At 44.3% G+C, this 25,248-nt stretch overlaps 1 protein-coding gene across 5 annotated transcripts in view; it reads right to left on the bottom strand.

Moving 5' to 3' along the window:
- LOC133507228 (cadherin-22) overlaps positions 1-25,248 on the bottom strand; it is a 266,013-nt gene that overhangs the window by 5,622 nt on the left and 235,143 nt on the right. For all 5 annotated transcript variants that reach the window (XM_061832064.1, XM_061832062.1, XM_061832063.1 and 2 more), the window contains 4 exons: positions 24,666-24,787; positions 13,220-13,337; positions 8,372-8,521; positions 6,056-6,157 (listed from right to left, as the gene is read on the bottom strand). In XM_061832064.1, the coding sequence (XP_061688048.1) occupies positions 6,056-6,157; positions 8,372-8,521; positions 13,220-13,337; positions 24,666-24,787 (492 nt within the window). The remainder of the gene's footprint in view (positions 1-6,055; positions 6,158-8,371; positions 8,522-13,219; positions 13,338-24,665; positions 24,788-25,248) is intronic.

The raw sequence follows: 25,248 nt of genomic DNA, 5'->3' as shown, positions 1-25,248 counted from the left end.
CTTTGTGCCAAGAGGGCGGACACGGCGGATTTAACCTCGTGATGAACGCGCGCCGATGGCACGCCGGGGTGGCTGCCGATGGGCCAAACACACACACTTGAACCCGTGCTTATCGAAAAGGCATTTAACTCGGAGATTAGGGCGCCTCTCTCAAAAATTATGCTTCACTTTTCACCTGTGTCGGAAGTAGGAGTGTGCAACATTCCTGGGATTTAGAAACTTTCGATACAATTTAGGGGGAATTTAATGGAATTGATGGGACTAACTGGAATAGGGAAGTTAAATACTGCGGTGGTTTGAGGCACAAGTACCGTAATTTCTCGAGTATAATGCGTCCTTATGTTTAATGCGCACCCCCAAAGTTGACCTAAAAAAAAAAATCACTGAAAACACTTCACATCATATTTCTCCACTCACGAAACTGTTCCAGCAACCAGTTCAGGGTGTATCTCGCCTCCTGCCCGATGACGACTGGAACAGGCTCCAGCACTCCCGCGACCCTCGTGAGGATAAGCGGCTCAGAAAATGTATGTATGGATGGATTTATTCATTGAGGCTCTTTCTGGCAGGTGTGCAACTTGGCTCCCGGGGGTTTGTGGGTGGGGGGGAATAATAGTCATGGAGGAACAAACATGGAAGAGTTTCACAGCTACTTTAAAGTGACTCACTAAAGTGCATCAATATTAGTCGTTCCTCACTAAGAATAAATATATGTCTCTGTGTAGAGCAATGTTTTCTGTCTGCATGTGATGATGCTTTCTGTTCAAATATCCGTTACGTAATTTGTCGTACAACTTCCGCGTGAATGTCCGTCTATGGCATTTCTCAAGTGTCTCATGTGCATTAAGTGAGCAGACTGAGTTTTTTTAAAAACAAAGTTATTTTCTTTATGTTTATGTTGGCAGTAAACATCAGCTGGCCTTCAATATCTCAAGGTCCCACTATACATATTTGGGAAATACATATTTTTGCAGAGTCCTGATTTATACAAACAGATTTGATGCAAGTCCAATTGAATATAAAAAAAAAATCCATTGCCTGAAAAAGTTCATATTTTTTTTTAGAGGCCAGCCATGAGACGCTTGAGGGAAGATTTCTTTGAATTCGCATTTTGAATATGACATTTTTTTGCAGGGTGAGATGCCCTTTCCATTTCGCACCGTGAATGCGACTGTTGGTATTCACGGGTTTTGGATTCTATCGTAAAATATCTTGAAGCGCATCGAGTCTGTACTTCCGAATACATCTGTTGAAATGTCGTGCTTGTATCATTTCGAACGGCCGTGCTATGTTAATAGAGCAAACGTGCTTATTATTTCCAAAATTATCCAGCTAATCTCCAAAGCAAATTTACCAGAAATTTTCCATCCCTCCGCGACCCGCGTCGGAACCCCACGGATCTCGCGCGCCCCTCCACGCAAAGCTGTTTGTCTCTCCCTTCCCTTCCCTCCCAAGCGTGTGTACAGATGTTGCGATAAGCACTCCTGACAAGACGGTTAATTTGCCCCCGGGTTGCGCTGCGAGGCCCGATCTGGAAGTTCATTGCCAGCAGATGGGGAGTTAATTGGACCGGAGGCGTGCAGATGCTACAGTTGCGGCGGCGTGATATTCATCACGCCGAGCCTTTTAAACGAACCACCGGACGGAGGGACGGTTTGTTTGTAAAGTAATTAGGGAGAAATTTGTTTTCATTTTCGGCCGACAATTGATGTAACCGAGGTGGTCCAATCCCGGGAGAGAGACGATGCCTGCTTTAAGTGGCGGCTGCTGCTGCTGCTGCTGTGTGTATAGACAAGTTACAAACTGCAATCGAGCACGCGGACTCGGAGAATAATTGATGCATCAATTTCCTTTGGAGGCCCTCCTCAATCGGGATCCCGGTAGCTGGAGCCGAGTGACTTTGAGCGAGAGGCCGGCAGTCAGCCACAGCTTGGCCTCTCAGTTTAAGCTCCGCCCCCTTAGCCATGTCCCACAAGCTTCCAAAATGGCGATTGAACACAACAGGTTTGAAGTTGATTCTCTGTCGCATATTCCAGATAATATTGCGGTATGCTTTTTGCCAAATGTGCCAGACTTGTCCAAGAGAATCTCAACTATTTCACGGAAGGATATGTACACGGATTTTGGACGGAGCAGGACGCAATGTCAGAGTTACAGCGAAATGTTGGCGACCGATGCAAAAATGTTTGACGCCTCACAAACTTCATATTGAAATGCAACAGGATAAAATTGTGGAATCGTACTGCGCGTGTAAAGCTGAGTGAGTACTTTTTACTTGGAAAGATCACGTGAGTGGGTGTATTCATTTGACTTGGCTCGTAATGGAACCCAGTGCTCTGTCTTAAAAGTCTGATGTGATACAAATAGGCATGAAATCGCGCATTTTCGTATCACTAACCCGAAACTTCATTCAGCAGGTCAGTGATACACTGAAAAGTGAAAGTTGTTCTCCTGCAATGTATAAACTCAGAGAAGATACTTCTCCCTCACTTACCTTCGAACATACAGCCTTTCACTGGACTAAGGCTTCAAGCTAGTGTGGCTGGTCAAGAGTGGCTCATTGTCAGCTCGAGTCCACACACATGATGAGGAGAAGGGAGCGTGGAATAAAAGAAAAAATCTGCTATGTTAGGTTCTAACCAGTTGCTCCACCGCACCGCCACTGTATATACCCATCCATCCATTTTCTTACCCGCTTATCCTCACAAGGGTGAATTGAAAAGAGGAATAAAGGCTTAAATAATTATCGTGAAAGTAATTTTTTTTTATAAACGTCTATTTCATCATGACCTCATGAATCCCAAATAACACACAAATTTTCCTTAAAAAGGGGTGTCCATACATTTTCTTTTGCCACTCATCCTCACGAGGGTCGCGGGGAGTGGCAGGGGTACACCCTGAACTGGTCCCATACAGGGACAGACAATCACACGTAGGGGCCAATTAACGCATGTTTTTGAGATGTGGGAGGTAACCGGCGTGCCCGGAGAAAACCCACGCAGGCACGGGGAAGGCCACACAGGCGGGGACCGGGATTGAACCCGGTTCCTCAGAACTTTGGGCCGAAACTTTACAGCTGCATCGCCGTGCCGCGCCACTCTATATAATGTTTTGAAAAATTAAGTTGCAGGAACTGCTGTACCAATGTGAGCTATTCTGAAGTAATCTATTTCTGCTCGGATCGTGTTGTGCATCTAAAAGGCCTTAAATGTATTTTTTTTCACTTGAGCTATTGCAGCCCACAATACACAGTGCAAACAAAGTAGCCTTGAATAGCAAGCAAAGGCTCCCTCCGACGTAATGTACACGCGACGGGTTTGCGGATGCTTTTAAAAAAGGTGATGAATAAGTGATGCTCCGCTCCCGAGAAGATGTTCCGCTTAATGGAGGCATATTCATAACAAGTCTCATTAGGACGAGCTCTTTACTCGACACGGTTAGCGACGTGAGTCACAGTTGCAAGCAGCGGGGCGTCGCATTATCCATCATTCAGGTGGCGCCGTGCGGTCGCCCGCCGCTGTAAAGACTTAAAAATTCCACTCAGAACAACACCAAACCTCAGCAGTCCCTGCGTGAAAGCATGTTTGCATTTGTACCGGCGCGTGTAAAGTCTTGTCAATGTCAAGCGGGCTGCTCCTTTCTCTCAATCTCAATAAGATGGAAAGTGACGGGCCAGAATGGCTCTAAATGCAGCAAAGACCTTCACCCAGAGGCCCCCGGAGCACAAAATATTTCATTCTGGGCAGTGTGGTGCCTTAAATGGGGAGACTTGAAATTAATGGGAAGGCCAATTACTCTGTTATAACACAGAAAACTCTAGAGAAGTGTACTTTATAAAAGTATATAGCAGTAACATAATTAAATACATAGAATTTAACAGTTGGTGCGTCGTGATTTCATGGATTGGTGCCCATTGACATCGTGCTGCTTTTCTGGGGGGCAGTAGAACACTTACATAATAAGTACTCAAAGAAGATTGTCTCATTTTTGTTAGCTGCAGCAATATTACTTGTTTTATGCAGAGGATAAAGACCATGTCTCAGTGTAGTGATGTCTACGTGTATTGTCGCATTTGTTTTCAAATACTTATTGCTTAAAGTAAAAGCGTCAAACTCTCGACTCGACTCGTACTGGAAGCATTTCCTGGTTACCAATCACTTTAGAAAAGACGTTAAAAACATACCATGATTTTTCAAAAATAATGTGCAAGTTTTTCCCAAAAAAGTTAATAGAGCGCATTATATTTAGGTATGGATGAAAAATAAAAAAAAAATACAATCACATTGTATAGTCAAATATGCAGCTACATAGAGTGGTAAAAAATGTATATATATACTTTTTGATATGATAATCGATATGTTACACATTTATATATATTACGGTAAGGCGCGCCCCCAACTTGAGATCTCAGAGCTCCTCCGGGAGCTTGCATTTTACGATCGTTAGCGTAGCAGGTTTGTTTCTCCTGCACCAAAGATCAAAAACGACTGCCCGTAACATTGTTTAAACTTAAACAAAGACAAAAAACGTCGACTACAACGGCTAGTTGTGCAGCTGCTTTTAAAAGAAATGCGTCACGTCACTCGTGCCGATGACCCCGGCGACCCGGAAGTTGCGCCGCGGTCCGACACAACGACAGCTCGTCTTAATGGCTTCAGGTGGGTATCGAAACAACGTGAGCTCAAACTACGTAATACGAGCATCATGGAGACATTAACTAAAATGGGAACAAGCGCAGACAATTGAAATACTCGCTTTTTAAAAAATGCGCCCTTTACGCTCGTTTATACGTAGTTTGAGCTCACGTTGTTTTAGTAGCCACCTGACGCCAGAGTGAAAGATGCTCGGAGCCGAACGGAGGGGGAGAGGTTGCGCTGTGCAACCCAAATCTGGGATTAAAAATAAATGTATGAAGTCATCAATAATGAGTTCCACAGCGATGCACCAAAAGTAGCTGCTATGGATCTTTTTCAGATTGGAGATGAGTCAGATGCTTCTTTTGAAGGCTTGGCCAAGGACTTGTAGTGTAGAGGATAAACTGCTCTATGCACAAACGTTTTATGCACAAATATTTAATGCAGCGTTTAATAAACAGTGTTGAATAGTTTATATTTTTGAGACTGTAATATGTGTTATCAACAGTATTAATAACAATGTCATGGCATCATTGAGCAATTATTTTAGTTGGTTGAGGGATTCTATTGTGACAATTACAGGGAGAAGGACAGCTGTGTCCTGTGGCGTGTCCCGAAATTATATTACCGCTACATCACCACATGCACAATGATTATTATTAATGATTGTTGTACAGACAGTTTTTTTTTAAAAAAAACAATACAAGTACAAACCTAACAAAATATAAATACAGATCATTCCTAATATTCGGAGCATATGGGAAGCGTCAAATCGGTGGTGCGCATTGTACATTGGTAGAAGGGTTTTCCTTTGGGGGGTGCGCATTATACTTCAGGGCGCATTGTACTCGAGAAATTACTGTATTACTGAATTATTCACTCTTGAGCACTCACCAATGCCGTTAGTACTTTTGATCCATACATTTTCAATAATCACAATATCGGACAATTGTAATCAAATCTCTTTCTTTCTAACTCGCATGATGATTTGCTGATGCAGCGCCAACTACTGGTGAGGAGGACATACTTTATGTTGGATTTTTTTTTCTTTTAAATTTAAGTATTGACGACTGGAACTGGCCGCCCTCCAGAGTACCTTAACCCTTGAAATAAAGCTGATACATTGACACATAGTATTGATACTCGCCCATGCCTAAAAATTAGTAAACACTAACTTGCCGATTTTTGTTTGGGATGTTCAATGTCGGTATGCGTGTAGACGGCTTTAGCTCAATCCTCTTAGTGGCACAGACTCCTGATCAAATCCACTGCTGCTGGTGGTCCTCCCCGAGTTGTTGACCTGACCAACCCTCCCCGCCTCACCCCCCAGGCTCATATTAATAAAGTGTGCTTAGCCATCCGTCATCACCCCACCCCCATGTATACCCTCATCGAGTACCTCTGTCCATTCATCCACGTACCTATTAGGATGAGCATACACACCAGCAGTGCAATAAGTGCCCCCGGGCTGAGCGCCGCGCTCATTACATACGCCGTAGCGTCGCAGGACTGGATGGCTCCCTCTATAAAAGAAAGGGGGAAAAAAAAATATGTAAAAATCACATTACATAGAAGCAACACCATTAGTCAGTCCAGTGGACACTGATTAAAGCCATCCAGGGAGGAATCGTCAAGTTCGGATTGAAGCGTCACCTTCCCTTGTGCCCTTGGGGGTTTATAAGATGCGAAAAACTGGGTGTGAAAAAACCCCCAACAAAAAACGCAAAACAACATGGATGACTTTTCAGTGCTGCTGAGACTTCTTCTCCTTTTCCTTTCGGCTTGTCCCAATTAGCTGTCGCCACAGTGCGTCGAATTTTTCCATCTAAGGCCATCTCGTGCATCTTCCTCGTCAACACCGTTTTTCTGTTCATCTTCCATCTCAAAATTGCCAATTTTCTTTCCTAATTTTTGTTTGTGTGTGTGTGTTTAAAAAAAAATAATTTTGTATCTGAATTCTTTGCTTGGCTCTTGTTTTAACGTTGTATGAAGGGGAGGAGCTTTCAAAGGGAGAATGACTAAACTGGCCACGCCCTCCTTAAACTTACAACCTATCGTTAATGTTGACTTCAATGTTTGGAAAAATGAAAAAAAATTAAAGAAAGAGAAAAATAAATATTTAATTTTGGGGATAAATTCCATCTGTTTGTGTGCACTCAGTTAAACACAGAATGAATGGTATTATTATATTGTTATTACATATGTACTCTATCTCATGTTTATGATGGAGAGTGGACTAAGGTGCAATTTTATGAGATTAAAGTTATGATTTTACATTATTAAAAAACATAAACTTTCGATAATCTAGAGGTCGTTTTAAAAAGAAACAGACCAAAAGTTAGCGACACAAGATTTTCGCTTTATGAGTTACAGTAATATGATTGTTTTTTTTACTATAGCAATTTTATATTCAAACTTCATTTTTCCCCCCACTATTTTGACACAGCTTTCCAAAAATTGCAACCTTGTTTGCATTTTTCGTTTGTAAAATTACAGCTTCACTGTCATGAATTAACCCATTCATGGGCAGGGTGGCGATTTTTTGCAATCAAAGAAATAATACATCTTTTTTGTTTATTGTTAAGTTATATGATAACTTATTTATAATCTTGTTCTAAAAATGGGACACTGGCCGCGAGAGGGTACTTGGGTTTCCTTAGTAGATCGTCCCAAAAACCAGCATCAGAATCAGATTAAAACACTTAAATATTTTGATACACTGAAGGATATAATGCGTGAAAATCATGATGTCCCAAAAATGGGACGCCACCCACGAATGGGTTAAGATTTGCATCTTTACTTTTGTAAAATGGCCCCTTTTGGATTTTGTTGAGCTGACTATTTCGTAACTTGACAAATCTTTCTTGACATTCATTCGTGTGATGCTTTGACTTTATTCTCGCAACATGATTTTGATCCGAAATTTTCTTTGGCACGGTAAATACGTTCTTCTTTTTCTTTCGGCTTGTCCTGTTTGGGATCGGCACAGCCTGTCATCTTCTTCCATCTCAGCCCATCTCGTGCCTCCTCCCTAACATCCACTGTCCTCACGTCCTCCCTCACAACACCCATCAATCTTTTCTTTGGTCTTCCTCTCGCTCTATTCCCTCGCAGCTCCATCCTCAACACCCTTCCACCAACATACTCACTCTCTCGCCTGTGAACATGTCCAAACCATCAAAGTCTGCTCTAACTAACCCTGTCTCCAAAACATCCAACTTTGTCTGTCCCTTAATGAGCTCATTTCTAATCCTATCCAAGTTGTTCACACCAAGCGAGAACCTCAGCATCTTCATTCTTTGCCAGCTCTTCCTTTAAAATAACCCCTACTCCATTTCTCTTCCCATCTACTCCATGGTAAAATAATTGAAACCCTGCTCCTGAGCTTCTAGTTTTACTCCCTTTCCACTTGCGCTCTTGGATGCACAATACATCAACCTTTCTCCTAATCATCACGTCAACTTAACTCCTGAGCTTTTCCCGTCATAGTCCCAACATTCAAAGTCCCTACACACAGTCATGGGGTCTGTGCACGCCTCTTCTTCTTCTGCCGACTAAGCCGCTTTCCTCCTCTTTTTTGTCTTCGACCTACATTAGCTGAATTTCTACCTACGCCTTGCAGATTAACAGTGCCGGGGGGGTTTGCCTTGTTATCCCGGGCCACGACCTATCCGTTATGAAGTTCGTTCGATGCTGCTCCGGCGCTGCTGTTACTGATAGGCGCGAATGGTGTTCACCTGGGTCACAGCCGCAGATGTGAATGGTCAGGGTGCCCGTGGAGCTGTGCGAGGGGAGGGTGCTGTCGACCACCTGGATGGGCAGGAAGTAGACGTTCTGCTCGTGGCGTTTGAAGCCCGAGCGCTCCGTGCGGATGCCTGCGCTGGTGTCTGGAGGGGTAAAACGAGACACGGATCGCATATTTTAATAACATGTCTGTCACATGTTTTTGGGAAATTACAGCGAACGCTCACCTTCTGACGATTCGCTAATCAGAAATTCAATTATCCGTCCATCCATTTTCTTTGTCGCTTATCCTCACGAGGGTCGCGGGGATTGCTGGAGCCTATCCCAGCTGTCAACGGGCAGGAAGCGGGTTACACCACGAACTGGTCGCTAGCCAATCGCAGGGCTCATCGAGACAAACAGCCGCACTCACAATCACCTCCTGGTGCAATTTAGAGTGTCCAATTAATGTTGCATGTTTTTGGGATGTGGGAGGAACCCGGAGTGCCCACCCGGAGAAAACCCACACAGGCACGGGGAGAACATGCAAACTCCACACAGACTGGTCCGGGATTGAACCTGGGACCTCAGAACTGTGAGGCCACCGGGCCGCCAATTCAATTATTAATGTTCTTTTTTTTTTTATTTGTGTGGAACCTAACTTGATTTTAGCAATACATTTGCAGGAAAAATAAATTTACATTCTCAATGTAGTGGTAACAGTTAATGAAAATAAAATGGGGATCGTCTATCTATCTATCTATCTATCTATCTATCTATCTATCTATCTATCTATCTATCTATCTATCTATCTATCTATCTATCTATCTATCTATCTATCTATCTATCTATCTATCTATCTATCTATCTATCTATCTATCTATCTATCATTCACACTGCTGTTCTGCATTTTGCGTCAAAATCTGGCACAGCTCCGGTTCAGGTATTTTGTCGAATTTCTGGGGGGAAAAGCAGCCATTTTCAAAAGTTGCTCTTTCACCAAAATAAGAGACCGCCAAGGTAAATGAGCGAGCGTTGCCAAGACAACAACGGGGACGTCATTTACAGTTTAAGATTTGTACTTCCTCCCTTTAAGCAAACATACAAGACAGCGGGGGGGGGGGGGGGAAATGAGCAGAAATTAAACATCAGCGCTTTGTGTACGAAGCCCGTCCTGCGGACGTAGATGGATGGATGAGAATTAGCGCGGAGGCTTTGACAAATAGAGTGGGAGCAGCTCGGTGGGCTCACTTGCTTTAGCAGATATCAAGCAATCCATCTTCCAGAACGTACGTCAACCATTATTCACGCGCCTCCGGCACGCACGCCAGCAAGTCGATGTCTCTCTTTTTTTTTCTTTTTTTTTACGCTTGTGCACGGGAACATCTGAGTGTTGCCCCTCTAATTGTCCTTTTGACTTCTAAACGGCCGCCCGTGTCCTCCACTCGTCTTCACGCAACATTACTACTCCTACAATTACTACCAACGGTATTATTCATAATATTCTTTATTTTATTTTTATTATTTTTCAATTTAATTTTATTTATTTTATGTTTATTTTTTCCACTGATTGTATATTACACATACATAAACACCTGTGTATCTATGTTATTGTCCCTAAAAATGTTAATGTTAAATCACATTCATTAACATTTAAATATTTTATATTCATGAAGAACATCCCCAATGTGTTTAATAATATATCAACACATACACTTAATGTTTATGATAACAATATTACGTGTGATAAAATGCAGTGCATGTGTTGTTTTAGATTTTCAATTACATTTTAGTTGCATGAATGTATGAGGAGTAGTTAGTAGTATTTTTCATTTTTTTTACCAATTATATACATCAGTGGTTTCACGGTGATGCAGCTGGTAACAGCGTTGGCCTCACAGTTCTGAGGTCCCGGGTTCGATCCCGCCCCCGCCTATGTGAAGTTTGCATCTTCTCCCCGTGCCTGGGTGGGTTTTCTCCGGGCACGCTGGTGTCCTCCCACATCCCAAAAGGACGCAACATTAATTGAACACTCTAAATTGCCCATAGGTGTGATTGTGAGTGTGGCTGTTTGTCTCTATGTGCCCTGCGATTGGCTGGCAACCAGTTCAGGGTGCCCGTTGACAGCTGGGATAGGCTCCAGCACTCCCTGCGACCCTCGTGAGGATAAGCAGTGAAGAAAATGGATGGATGAATGTACGAGTAGTATTTTTTTATTTTTTACCAATTATATTCATCATCATTTATGTATTATTTATACAAACATATACTGTAATACTTCAGGCGGCATGGTGGAGCAGCTGTATAGCCTTGGCCTCACATTTCTGAGGACCGGGGTTCAAATCCCAGCCAAGCTTGTGTGGAGTTTGCATGTTCTCGTGGGTTTCCTCCCACATCCCAAAAACATGCGTTGATTGGAGACTTTAAATTGCCCATAGGTGTGATTGTGACCAGTTCAGGCTATACCATGCCTCCTACCCGATGACAGCTGGGATTGGCTCCGGCACTCACACAAACCTCGTGAGGATAAGCGGATCAGAAAATGGATGGATGGACCATACTCCACATTTCAGGGTTTATGGTTCTATCACAGGCTAGTCACGGTAAGCTCACCAAAACAATTAAAAGCGATTTAATCTAACGAAGCTAACGGCTTCAACGACTTCCGAGCGGCGCGTCAGGAAAACAGCTGAGTGGGTTGTGCTGATGTCTGCCTTTCCCGACGTCCACTGACAACATTAAAAAGCGTTTCTCAGCGAGATGGCGGCGGCGGCGGGCGTTGGTGACGGGTGGGCGGGTTTCGTTTCTCCTCTTCATCATGTCGTGCGCGGAGGCCGGCAGACGGCATGAGGGGAAGAGGAAGACGCGACAGATTGAAAGTGACAGGTTGACAAATGTGTCCACCAGCGGAGACACGGGAGAGCCCAATAACGAGAACGGGTGGGAGGATTACAAAGTCTGTGTGTTTTATTTGCCCCCCCCCCCACTTAGGTACACAAAGCTCGCTACAGTGTGGATACTTTTGATTAACTACCGCAGCCAACCTTACATAGAATGTAAACAAAAAGATGCGGTCCGTCAACGCTATATCACCTTTACATATACATAATCGCTCACATACGCACCGTCTCACGTGAGCAGTGGGGAAATGACACGTGCTGGTGGATGCGTGCGTGCGCGCGCGCAGATACGACACAGCTGGAGGAAGCATCTTCCCGCGCATTTGTGCGTGCCTACGAGTTTCCGCTCAGGCCGCGGCGGGCCTCCTACGCTGACATTTCGGCATTGCTCAGGCTGCTCCCGTGACATTTCCCCGGTGTCACATCAATCTTGATTTAGTCGCGTGTCACGCCGGCTTAAGTCCGCACCTCTAATCGTGAATCTGCCCGCGTTTTTTTTTTTTTTTTTTTTTTTTTTTTGGGTGTAGGGGGGGGACAACAACACGAACCAGGCGAAGGGATTTGCGGCACGGCGATAAAACTGCATCTACACTGAAGTTGCCGAAAAGTCAATCACGAGCTATCGTGCTCGGGGTGTTTATTTAGTCGAGCTGCCAATCAGATTTATTAACGGGAATCGTTGTTGTCATTTTGGATGTGCTTTACGTACTTTTACGCACGGGAACCTGGGGAACTGGGTCATGATGACTCTAATAAGTACAACAATCCTGATGGGGACATATTATGTAAAAAAAAATAAAAAAAACTTTCACTGCTTGGAGACAAATAGTTGGACCTCAAGTCCAAACTTGAAGCGTTCAAAAGCAAGGCAGCAATTTGCCAGATCCATTGTTTTTCAGTTGCAAATACTCAAAGCTGCATTCCTCTAACGTAGTGAATTGCAGCGCCATTTTCTCAGACGTTTTAGACCAGGGGTGCTCAATGCGTCACAATTGCGCACCGCTGATGCAGTCTCTTGGCAGATATTCTGCGTTGCGCGCAGAAAAAAATATGTCATACAGTTATTCAGTTTGTGGCATTTTGCAATGTGATTCAATGAGTGAGGGATGACGCGTTGTTACATCCAATGGCACAATTCACATACGTACCGTAAATAATGAAAAGAAGAAGCCACTGGTTTCTTTTAGGCAGCACACGGAACTTTCTCGAGCAAGGACTGCTGCTCTGCCACACTTCTTTTCCTAGTTTACCTTACACCCGCCCCCATCCCTGCTCTTAAAGACGTACACTCATAATTACAAATGTTACAGTACTTACGGAGCCCATCAATGTGTTTTATGACAGCGTCCACCACCGCTGTTAGCAACACAGTCTGGGCAACGTAGAGCAAAGAAAAGTTAGACATGCTGCTTATGTTTAATTTCGATATTAATGGAGAAAGTTAAAAAAAGAAATACTGTTGTTTTAAGATGCAATGACTGTCGGAGTATGTGAATAATGGAAGAAAAAGTGGTGAAACTGGATGAGATTTTCTCTTTTCCGCGTGGGAAAGGTCTGGTCTCAGGCCAAAGTAGAAAGTGCAGGATGAGATGGTGTATAATGTTAAAATTCCACCTTAGCACAGCCTCATCCAGGATGAAAGCACAGACAATACAGTGCACAAAAAGCACATTCTGTATTTTAAATATATATATAGTATAATGGATCACATAACATTAATAACATAACATTGGGAGCATCATCATCATCTCCACCCCCGTTGTCAGTAGCTCGCGAGAGGCTGGCTGCTTGAAAAGTAGATCTTGGGGTAAAAAAAGTCTGGGCACCCCTATTTTACACCATAAGTTCTTCGACCACTGGCTTTTTGCCATCATACCCCCAACTTCGAGCCACACTGATGGTTTATTGCTTTCCTCAACTGCACCTTCTCTGGTCTCATTGTCAAAACCTCGGCACTCTCACCTTTGACATCCCACAAGTTGAAGTGTCGATTGCTGGGAGCTCCGGGGGCCAGCGTGAAGTAGAAGTGATGGCCGGGCTGCGGTTCGTCTTTGTCCACCACGCTGATGGTGTGAATTATCTAAGGAGAGGTACAAGTGGGAGAGAAAATGTTGTTTGAGAAAGGTTACAGCCGCGCAACGCTTGGATCCGCAAAAAGAAAACAAAAGCCACCGCATTTTTTGAGACGACCCCGAAGAGCGAGAATGGATCCCCGGCGGCTCCGAGCGGGTCTCAAGGCAGCAACGGATTTCTGAAGAAATCAAAGTTATAAAAAAAAAAAAAATGATACAGGCCGGACTCAAAATGTCTCGCGGAAATGCTTCCCCCCCCCCGGAACACAAAGCGGCAGAAATCTTCACTTGGGCTGCCGTATTCACTTTAGCAAAATGCAAGTGGACTATAAAAGGAGAGGGGAAAATGAAAGGCAAAAAAAAAAAAAAAACCCTCAGTTGGGGTGTCGTCCAGCAATCTTCCGTAAGAAGAGGGATCCACGTTCAAAGAAAAAAAAAAAAAAAAGTCAGCTGTGATCCAATTTGGAGAACTCTGCGTGGACACAATGAGGTGAGCTACAATTGGCGGGGAGCTGAGCAGACATCAAAACATCCCTCGGAGAGGCTCGCTGACAATTCATGCCACTTCTCCGCAGATGACATCCAATCCTCTGCAGGCTTACAGCACAATTGGACACAAGCTGCTCGGTGCAACGTCCTCCATGAGCCAAAATGAAGAAACAATGCTTGGGTTCATTGTTTTCACTTGAAAATGATACACACACACACAAATATCTGTTCATCATTTAAAAAAAAAAAAAAGTTATTTACATTTTCAAATAATGGGCCTTTCTGATGGCGACCTTAAGCTCCGCCCCCTTAGCCATGTCCCACAAGCTTCCAAATTGGCGATTAAACATAACATGTTTGAAGTCGATTCTCGATTGCATATTCCAGATAATATCGGGGTATGTTTTGTCTCAACTATTTCACGCAAGGATATGTACACGGAATTAAGATTTTGGACGGAACGGAACGTTGGCGATCGATGCAAAAAAGTTTTGATGCCTCACAAATTTCATAGTGAAATCCAACAGGATAAAATCGTGGAATCGTACTGCGCATGTCAAGCAGGGTGAGTACTTTTTACTTGGAAAAATTACGAGTAATATCATTGTAGTCTTTAGAGGTGAGTGGATGTATTCATTTGACTTGGAACCCGGTGCTCTGTCTTAAAATTCTGTTGTCATACACATAGGCAAATAGTCATTTCTCTTGCGGATGATAATTAAATCAAACTCTGAGAAGATACTTCTCCCTCACTTATCTTCCAACATACAGCCTTGTGCTTGTTGATATTGTTCACATTTAGTTCTACGTGGGCTCTTCCGTGAGCATTAATCCATCATAGACACTTCGTCAACTGTGTTTTAGGCTTTGGAAAAGGAATCAACTGGGCCCCTTGTAACCTCATCAGCAGAATTGCACATTCCCCAAGCGCATCTGAGGACCATTTTCTTTGTAACATTAACTTTTCCAAGCGCACGCTACTGACAACCAGCATTGCTTGAGGGACAATACGGCGAGAGGGGGCGTGCCAAGCCAGGGGTCAAGACAATGCGGCTATCTGATTGGCTATTATTGTACGAGTGATTGACAGGTCGGAAAGGTTCATTTGGTTGCATTGCTGTTGAGTGTTATAAGGTGTCTACAAAGACCCCCCCCAAAATGTGTGTGTGTGTGAAAATATGTTTCGCGCCAGAATCAAAAACAGTGTGCATTAATTTCATAAATAGTCCTTTGATTGATTCAATTTTGAAAAATAGCTCAAATTGCTCCGGGTGCTCAATTGGTATTACTTTATCGGAATTCTCATTATTTTGTTTTCATTTTATATTGACACACATCACAAGGACAGAAGGTGGGATTTGAAGACATAATTTCACCACTGTGAGACGGACGGACATGCTAACCACTATCCAAAGTGTTGCCTATGATGTGTGAGTCATTTGTTATTCTCGGTACAACATATTTACATATAGAGTGCCGGCATTTTCCGCCATCTTTAGTCATAATGCAGTGGTGAATTTATTTTCACGCTTCTAAAACTGACGTTGAAAAAAATATGCGGTGAGCAGGTCGCTCGTGAAAGGAACACACAAAAATGGCAAAACACACGAAAAAGTTCAAAAGACCCAGTTGATTCGAGAAAAGAATTCTCCAATTTCATCCTACAGTTTCGGATGATGACAATAAATGGAATTCATTCATTATTCATTTTTTAAATGCCCCTTAATACAACCACTTCACTGTTAATAAAGGAATCGTCCATTTGCTTTTTTTTGCACGTGGGAAAAGTGTAATGGAATGCAAGTGAACTTAAAGGTGAGCGCTGTCTACTGGCACTTTCCCACAATGCAGTGCGGTGGCATCATTCACGGCCTCTTTGTGTAATTTTTTTTCCCCCGTCTGAACTTGCCATGGGGCGGCACGGTGGTGCAAGCTGTACAGCGTTATCCTCACAGTTCTGAAGACCGGGATTCAAATCCCATCCCCGCCTGTGTGGAGTTTGCATGTTCTCCCCGTGCCTGCGTGGGTTTCCTCCCAAATCACAAAAACGAACATGAATCGGAGGCTTTAAATTGTCCGTTGGTGTGATTGTGAGTGCGACTCTTGTCGGTCTCCATGTGACCTGCGATTAGCTGGCAACCGGCGCAGGGCGTACCCAGTCTCCTGCTCGGTGACAGCAGGGAGAGTAGTCTCCAGCAGTCCCGCGACCCTCGTGGGGATAAGCGGCTCAGAAATTGGATGGATGAACTTGCCAGCTCGGTTGATTCCCGCACCGAGCCTCAGTGAAGTAGACTATCTGACATTCCATTAAGCTGCATTCTGTCCCAGTGGACTGGAGTGATTGGCATTTAACCACAGGGCAAGTGCGATGGATGATTTAATGGCAATTGATCCCACGCCAGCCGCATTCAAAACCGGCTTCGCCAAGCACTACGCAGCCAGCGACCCTTCCCTTATGAAGACGCTTGAAAAACAACGGCGCGCTCCTTTAATAAATGCACGAGCCCCTCAATGCAAGCCAATATTTTTTTGTATGATCTCTTGCGCACACACAACAAACTCCTCTGTGATCCGTACAAGCTAAAAACTTCCCTGCCAAAACAGACCTGCGCTCGTCTTCTCATCATTCTCCAAAGCCCTTTCAGGTTCCTGCAATTTAAAAAAGAAAAAAGACAGAAAATGGGGGGGAAAAGGCTGAGCAGCATAAGGAGGAGTTTTGTCTCCAACCGAGAGAAGAACGCTGGAATGTCTTTGAAGGCATGTAAAAAGTGAGCCTTGATCCGTGTTCGGCGTCGGAGCCCTCAGCAGGGGCGCTTCCTCCTTAGGCGCCGTCCGCAGGGCAGCCAAAAACTTTCTCGGAGTAAAAACCGCCACCGAAACGAGTGAGGTTGCAAACAAATCTTAATGAGCTCCGTGAAAAATAAAATCTCACCAAAAGGATCTAAATGAACTATGATGTGACCACTCGAGCTGTCGGTTTGTTGTTGATCAATCGCTATGTACCCGTACGGTTGGGCCAGGAAATATTTGGACAATGACATATTTGGATCGATCAATCTTTTCAGTGCAAGCTTCACAAGGAGAACGAAAAGAAGAGGAGGAGAGTGCCGGTCTGCGTGGGAGTTTATCGAGCAACTCGCGTAGCTCCCTCAAGCGCATTCACCTAATTAGATTTCTATCTGCCGCTCCCCTTCCTTGACCCCCTTAAATCCCGTTGTTCGGCTGGAAAGCTACAGGGGGAGACTTTCCCAAAACTGCAGCCCGTCAGCCCGGGACCTGTCTGACCGCTCAAGGTTGCGGGGAAGAGGAAGGTAACGCGTTTCCATTTCAGGGGAGCCACAGGAGGTGGTCAATCAATGTATACAAAGACATCAAATGATAAGAGGGACATTCAACTCTCTGGGTTTTCTTCGATGCAATCTCTTGTGGCAGGGTTAAAAGAAAAAAAAAAAAAAACATTCCAAACGCTACCAAGTAAACTACACGACGTTGATCATCAAATGGCAGCCGAAGAGCAAAAGAGAGCCAGTCGCTGGTGGGAAGTGATGAAATATTCATACTTTGTAAGTGTACTTAACTAGATTTTTCAGGTATCCGTGCTTGACTTAACTATTAACGTTGACATTAAAAAAAAAAGTGAATTATTTGTGATTTGTGTGCTTTCTTTTTTTGACACTATTGTGTCTGTGCATACTGCATTTTTTTTTGTTTTACTGTTATTGTATTGTTTTTGTAAAAATATATATGGAAAAATCAAATAAATATATTGTTTAAAAAAACTTTGACATTTTTTTACTTGCATATCATCCATCCATCCATTCTCTTTTCATCTGCGCTGAGTGTGCGCAAATGCGCAGTTGCGCAGCTTCGAGGGAACATTGGTTCCCAGGCAAACCGGAAGATGGAGTCTCTCCATCTTGCCCTGGGTCATCCCCAGGACTTCCTTCGGGTGGGACAAAACAGATGCCGGAGCCACCTCATCTATCTGCTCTCAATGCGGAGGATAAGCGGCTCGAGCTACCAGATGACTGAGCTTCTCAGCCTAAGGGAGAGCCTTGACACCCTGCTGTGGATATTTATTTCACCTGCTTCTATTAACGATCTTGTTGTTTTGGTCTTGACCGACAGCTCTCATACTTGTAATCCCTACAACTGTAAATAAAATCATAATAAATCATAAAATATGCTTGTTACTTTGCTCAATTTCCACTGATGACGACACTATGTAAAAGTAAAGTATTCTTTTTACATTCTTCTTTTCTCAGTGCAGGAATCATCCAACCTGGCAAGTTTATCCATCTGTCCATTTTCTGAGACGCTGACCCTCACAAGGGTCGCAGGACTGCTGGAGCCTATCCCAGCTGAAATCTGGCAGGAGGCAGGGTATACCCTGAACTGGTAGGCAACCAATCGAAGGGCACATGGGGACACACAATAGCCACAATCGCAATCACACCTATGGGCAATTTAGAGTGTCCAATTAATGTCACATGTGGGAGGAAACCGGAGTGCTGGGGAAAACCCACGCAGGCACGGGGAGAACATGCAAACTCCACAAAGGCGAGGCCAGGATTCACACCACGATCCTCAGAACTGTGAGTCCAACACTCTGCAGCTGCACCACCATGCCACAGTTTCAAAAGTATTATCCCTATTCCTGAACTGGATCACGGAACCTGATGAACCCTTTGGTTATATGCTTTTGTAAAATCATTAGAATGCACGTTGCACTTTGGATTAATATTGGTTTCGCTAAGAGGAGCTCAGATAATAAGCCCAGTATTGATCTGAAAGTGTTTCTGACAGTCAGAAAGCCAAGGTAGCCGCGGTCAAAGCTAGCGTCGGTAAGGACCTGGATGGTCCATGTCAGCACTCTGCCAGATCCAATTTTCAATGGATTGATTGGAATGATTTCATTCACATTGAAATATGGGGAATTAAAGCGCTTCATTGATTCGTCTTCATCTTACGTCGTTGCTCTTTTATGACCAAATTCCCATGAATCTTTCGAGGAGACAAACATTAGTTGTCACAATTTGAAACAATAGAGAAAACCTGAAGTTCAAACACAAGCAAACCTCTTCGGTCGAAAAATGCACTTGATGAATACATTCAGGAGTCAATCGTTTGATTCCATTCGACGAATATTAACGTAATGGCGGCTATTGAGTTAACACGTCTCTTTTAAATAGTTATTAGGTTTAAAAAAAAAATGAGAATCAAAGTGTCCCGTTTTGCCAGGTCAGGTTAGGGTTCTCGCCGATCCACCGATGTGATGAGCATGTTTCAGACAAGGCCTTAACATTTATGTCCACCCCCCCCCCCTACACACACACACACACACACCACACACACACACACACACAACACACACACACACACACAAACTTGAGTTCTCCGATGGATGCCGGCGACGCCGCTGTCAAACCAAGGCAATCTGTCGCCGCGACCCCCTCGGCTCGGCTGTGAGACGGCGCCGCCGAGCTGACGGGTTGCCGTTACCTCGGGTCACATTTACTGTTTGGCTTGCCACCCGGGCCGCTTTTCTGCACACATACACGCTGTATGATAGCTGTCCTTCCGCATCCAAGTCAAGAAAATACCAAGAGGTGGGCGGGGGAGGGGTGAGGATCACGTGCTTCCTGGGTACGTGGGATGATGACGCAAAACAGAGGGGTTAACGTGCTAACTCCACGTTAGTCTGGCAAATATAGACGATTATGGTTGTATACGTGTGGCATAAATGCGGATCAAATATTGGTTTCAACGTTTCAAAGGTAATGTCGGCGTCACGGCCTTACAGCTCTGAGGACTCGGGTTAAAATCTGGTCTTCCTATACGGGGTTTGGATGTTCTCCCCGTGCCTGCTAGGTTCATTTGAAGACTCAAAATTGCTCATAAGTGTGAATGTGAGTTCGAATGGTTGTTTGTTTTAATGTGCCCGGAGATTGGCTGGCAAGCAGTTCAGGGTGTACACCGCCACCTTCCCAGAGTCATCTGGGATAGGCTCCAGGACCCCCGCAACCCGAGTGAGGATTGGCGGTACAGAAAATGAATTCAGACTCCTAGACAGTATGTATGAGCCAGCCTGGCCGAAGCCATGATCGGCGGACACGGCGCCGACGGGCATATCAACACATTTAACACCTCTGATTTACGGACGCGGATCTGAAACGATTACGTCCTCACGCCCAACTATTGTTTTTTTTTTTTTTTAGTAACTCTATACACACCTACCTGTCATTTGGAACCCACAAAGCTGTCAAAGCATGGGTCCATACCAGCTGCCGTTTTTTCATCAATATACAAAAATCATGCATTTCATGACAGTGGCCCTTTAAATTACTTTTAAGATTGAAACTCAAAATTGCACTGGGATGAAAAATCCCAACAACTTGACTGAGAAAAGATGACTTTTTCACTAGCCCAGGACTTGGCTTGCCTTGGCTTCATCTCGAAAACTGGTCTAGCTGAACTGCTCATACAGTGAGACAAAGGTTATCCGTGAATTCATCAAAAACGTCCCAGCCGTGGACACGAAGAAGGTTTGTGAGGCTGAAATTTTGAACTTGAAAATGTTTCAGGTAAAACTTTGCCGCCTATCCTCACGAGGGTCACGGGGAGTGATGGAGCCGATCCCAGCTGTCAACGGGCAGGAGGCATGGTACACCCTGAACTGGTTGCCAGCCAATCGCGGGGCACGTAGAGACAAACAGCCAGACTCACAATCACACCTATGGGCAATTTAGAGTGTCCAATTAATGTTGCATGTTTTTGGGATGTGGGAGGAAACCGGAGTGCCTGGAGAAAACCCACGCAGCCACAGGGAGAACACCAGCTGATCCACCGTGCCGCCTAAAGCAAACTAATCAGCAAATTTGTATTTTGATTTTCAAAAATCAACTTTTGTGATTTTTTTTTTTTTTTTGGTGAATCCAAAAGAGTTCTTCAGTTTTAATTTTTGAGGTGCGGAGCGACCTTATTTATGTTTTTTCGTGGGTGTGTCCAATCCAGTACCATCCTCCCTACCAAGTGGTTGTTCTCTCCCTCTTCCTCTTCCTGTAGAATAAGACAATTTTTATGAGAAGGATATGCACAACTAACTTTTTGATATCTCTTCCCCGAAAGATTGATTCTCACACGTAACAACTTAGACCCGAAGAAGCATTTCAAATTGAAGTTAAAACGTCTTCAGCAAATAAGGAATTTCCAGTTTCATCAATTCAACCTTTACTGATGACCGTGACCCGGACAACCGGAGGTCTACAATAACATTCTCACTTGACTGAGTAAGTCCGACTGTCAAAACCTCGCAAGAACACTGACGAACACCCCGAAGAATAATTCATCCTCCGAGACTAAACACCGTCTGTGAAGATGTGCAATAAATGTGCGCCACGTGCCGCACTCCAGGAGAGAGTCTCGGCCCCCATTTGCGGCGACAACGTGGACGGGAGAAGCAGCCTTGTGTGGGAAACTTTGGAAACTCAATGCAGGCAATTTGACAGTTGATTTGGTTTGAGTTGATGTGAAGTATAGCAGGTGTTGTGTGGGCTCTAATACATTCTGCCAGCGTCTCAGACCTCAGATGCTCGGCACTGAACAAAAGCAGCACAAACGCTTTCAAACATTTTTTATTTTTTTTTTTTTGCCTTTTCACAGTAGCCAGATGGAATGGAAGGAAGTGAACATTTTGAGGGTACGTGAGACAAGACGGAGAAGCTCGTCAGAATTATTTGACTTCTACTCGAAGAGAAGAAAATATTTTCTTCATTTATGCCAGTTTTAATGTTGATCTTTGCAATTCCAAAAGAATCCTGGAAGATTGGTATGCTTCTTGTTTTTGGAACTTATTTCAAATACAAAAAAAATACAGTCGAACTACTACGGCCGTCTCCACAATACGCTAAAAAGCCAGAACAGACGAGTAAAAATTGATGCAAATAACATTTCATATCAAACTCCACCTCTCCGTCCCCCTCACATGTGCCTACAGTTGCTAGGTAGGCATTTTCACTTATTTGCACGAATAACAATGCTCATGGGCTAGATGTGATCTTTTGGTGCACGAGGCCCAATCAACGCTGTGTGATTAGTAGCTGAAGGTTAATGCAAGCTTCCTTTCATGGTGGGGAGGGGGGGGGAAGGATGTGTAAGGGGAAAAAAACAGTGGAGTCACGAAGTAGAAAATGCAACCATTTCAAGCGCTGAGGATCAAGAAGAGGATGGACCTGAGCCTCATTACACGTGTAAATACAGCATCCAGCATGGAGGCCGCGGCGTTTTTTTTAAGCCCTGTGTTTTTTTAATTAACCCTTTGTTTTGAAGGTGTAATTGGGTCCAACTTCGCCCAGGGCATGTGTGTGTGCGTTTGTGTGCGCGCGGAGCATAAAACCCCCGAATAAACCTTTGAATTTTTAATGTCTCTCAGCGAAAAGAGCAAAAGCACACGTCAAGGCGGAAATGGTCTCACCTGTGGCTGTGACTTTTCACGCTGTTTAATGCCCCAAAACAATATCTTTAAAATGATTATTTACACTCGCTGCCCTGCTTTGGTGTATCTGTTCGTACATTTACAATCGCAGTTTCACGCAAAACACGAAGCCAGACTAATATAGTAGTTTAAAACAGCAGTTGTTGGTATGTTTATCATCTTAAAACAATTTTTCAAACAGATAATTGGGGATGGCGGCACGGTGGCCTCACAGTTCTCGAGGACCCGGGTATGATCCCGGCCCCGCCTGTGTGGAGTTTGCATGTTCTCCCCGTGCCTCCCGGACGCCTCCCTGGTGAGGTGTTCCGGGGACGTCCCACCGGAAAGAGACCCCGAGGACGACCCAGGACACGCTGGAGAGACTATGTCTCTCGGCTGGCGTGGGACCGCCTCCAGATCCCTCCGGAAGGGCTGGAAGAAGTGGCTGGGGAAAGGGAAGTCTTGATATCCCTGCTGAAGCTACTTCACTCGCGACCCGACCCGGAAAAGCGGTAGATGATGGATGGATGGACAGTACAGTACATTTAAGGTTCGTCCTGATATTTCACAGGTGAGCAAATGGATGCCAGCAAATATCAATAATCCAGGTCATTTCATTCGCAGAGGATTGCATCAATCACAACTGGACTGTTTTGCTGTTCTCAAAGACATTTGTCCTCTCATTCGAGTAGGCGTCATCAGTTCATGTACATAGGCTAACTACGCCAGCTGTAACCAGAGTTGTTGGTGTGGAAATCCAACTATTTATTGGGGAAATTAGAGGGACACTCTGATGCTGTCACTCTTTTGGGATCCAGAAATGCAGTCCTTTTTGGTGGAATCCTCCTCGTTAATATTCTATTCCACTGTAACAATGGTCGTGAAACCACTTGAAGTCATGAGACTTTTTGGAAAGGATGGAACTTTCCGTCTGCCTCTGTTTAGGGATTGTTTTTCAACCTTAATGTAGATGGTTTCTCTCAGTCCTCCTTGAAACCATCTGTCTTCTCTGTCCAGAATAGATTACATTTCTGTCGTCAAAAGAGCGCTGTTCCTTTTTGACACCCAGCTAAGACAGCTAAAAAGTTATCCCGTCGATGTAGCGCAATGGGTCTGCTCAGTGGTTGCCTGGCTTCCCCAATATAAAGATCAGTGCATTCTTCACTGAAATTCACAGCATCAACCAGATTTCTTTTCTGGGTATGGGGCGTCGGGTCTTCACCACACTTTGTCTCAGGGTGTTACCAGGTTTGAAGTTTACCAAAATATCCTGTTGGTTAACACAACATTTCTGTGTTTCTCAGACACGCCTGATCCATAATAACAATGCCGTTGCTGTTGTTCACTCCGTAATTTACGGCCCATAAGCCGCAACTTCTTTTCACACGCTTTCAACCCTGCGGTTTATGCGGTGATGCGGCTAATTTGTGCATTTTTTCCTAACGTCCGCAAGGGGGCACTCGAGCGGAAAAGGTAAGACTGAGACCAGTGGAATATATGTGCCAAGGATGTACTTTTACTGGCCAGGCCCCGTTAGCGCTACGCTAGCGTGTTACTACCCGTGTCTCAGGGATTTTTATCAGTAGGTTTTTTTTAACCGGCCCTGTTAGTGCGGCGGCACTAGCGTTAGCGTTAACACTCCGGCTCTAGTGTTAGCATTAGCACGGCGGCGCTAAACTCTCTGTGTAACGTCTTTCTTAGTAAATATCTTGTCTTTCAATGTCGGTTTCAATGCGGGCACTTGCGGGTTTTACACGGCTGCGGCCTATGTATGTACCGACTGGTATTTGTATTACAAATGTACTGGGTGAGGCTTATAACCAGGTGCGCTTTGTAGCCCGGGAATTACGGTCATTCTTACAAATGACTAGCTGCAGGTAAACACCGCGGTTGAGAGCCTTCCTCAGTCTCTGGCCTGGCGCCGACATAATCAGGTATGTCTTAACGTTTTGATTCCACCCAGTATATAAAGTAGATATCCTGTAGTGCATGGATGTCAAACTCAAGGCCCGGGGGCCAGATTTGGCCCACTACATGATTTTATGTGGCCCGCGGAGCCAAATCTAGAGTGTCAATTTTCATGATTCTTGCAAAATCTGGACCTAAATTTAAAAATGTCATTATCATAAATGATGAAGTTGAGATATTACAAGCATTTTTGTGTTACCAGTTGAAAAACACATTGCCCTTGATTTCTGATTCCAAAACTAGTTCATAAATTGATGATGTAAATATGGTGAGACGATTAAATATTTTTATTGTTTCACAGTCACAACGGCCCTCTGAGGGAAGCCGGAACTACAATGCGGCTCGCGAGAAAAATGAGTTTGACACCCCTGCTGTAGTGGAATAATTTGGCGCTAAGAAAAAATACCTTGCCAGCCTGAGCATCTTCACATATGAAGGCTTCGTAGGGTGTGGCCAGCTCTGGAGGATTGTCATTCACATCCAGTATCCGAATGCTCACTCCTGAGTGTGATGCCATGGTGTGGTTATCTGCAAAGGAAACGGAAAGCGCAGCGATCAGCTGGTTCGAGGTAACACGTGAATCAATGCAGCTTTCTCGTTATTTAATTTCACAAGATAGTCAGGGATTACGGTGACGATGTGGAGCTGCAGCACTTTACGCACTGTCAAGATGCTGCCATTGATAAAAGAGTGCAGAGGTGCCAGCGTGCTGACTTTAGAACACGTCGCCCGCCGTATACAATAATTCCCCAATATCAAACGGGGTGACAGTACCGAAGCCGTTTGTGCGCTTCAGGCAGCGACAACCGCCGGCGCCCATAAGGAAGTCAAAGCGTTAGCGCACAGTTAAGAAAGCAGATGAAAAATACACACACGGAACCAAGCAGTTAGAAGAAAACAGTTGGATTGGCCTTGTGGTTCACTTCTGCAAGGTTTACGGCCAAAGCCTCCTCCACTTGTACACAAAAACACCTTTTGGCATCAGTGAG

This window comes from Syngnathoides biaculeatus, chromosome 10 (genome assembly GCF_019802595.1).
Source record: "Syngnathoides biaculeatus isolate LvHL_M chromosome 10, ASM1980259v1, whole genome shotgun sequence".
NCBI classification, from domain to species: domain Eukaryota; kingdom Metazoa; phylum Chordata; class Actinopteri; order Syngnathiformes; family Syngnathidae; genus Syngnathoides; species Syngnathoides biaculeatus.
This window is presented reverse-complemented; position numbering and strand designations above follow the sequence as displayed.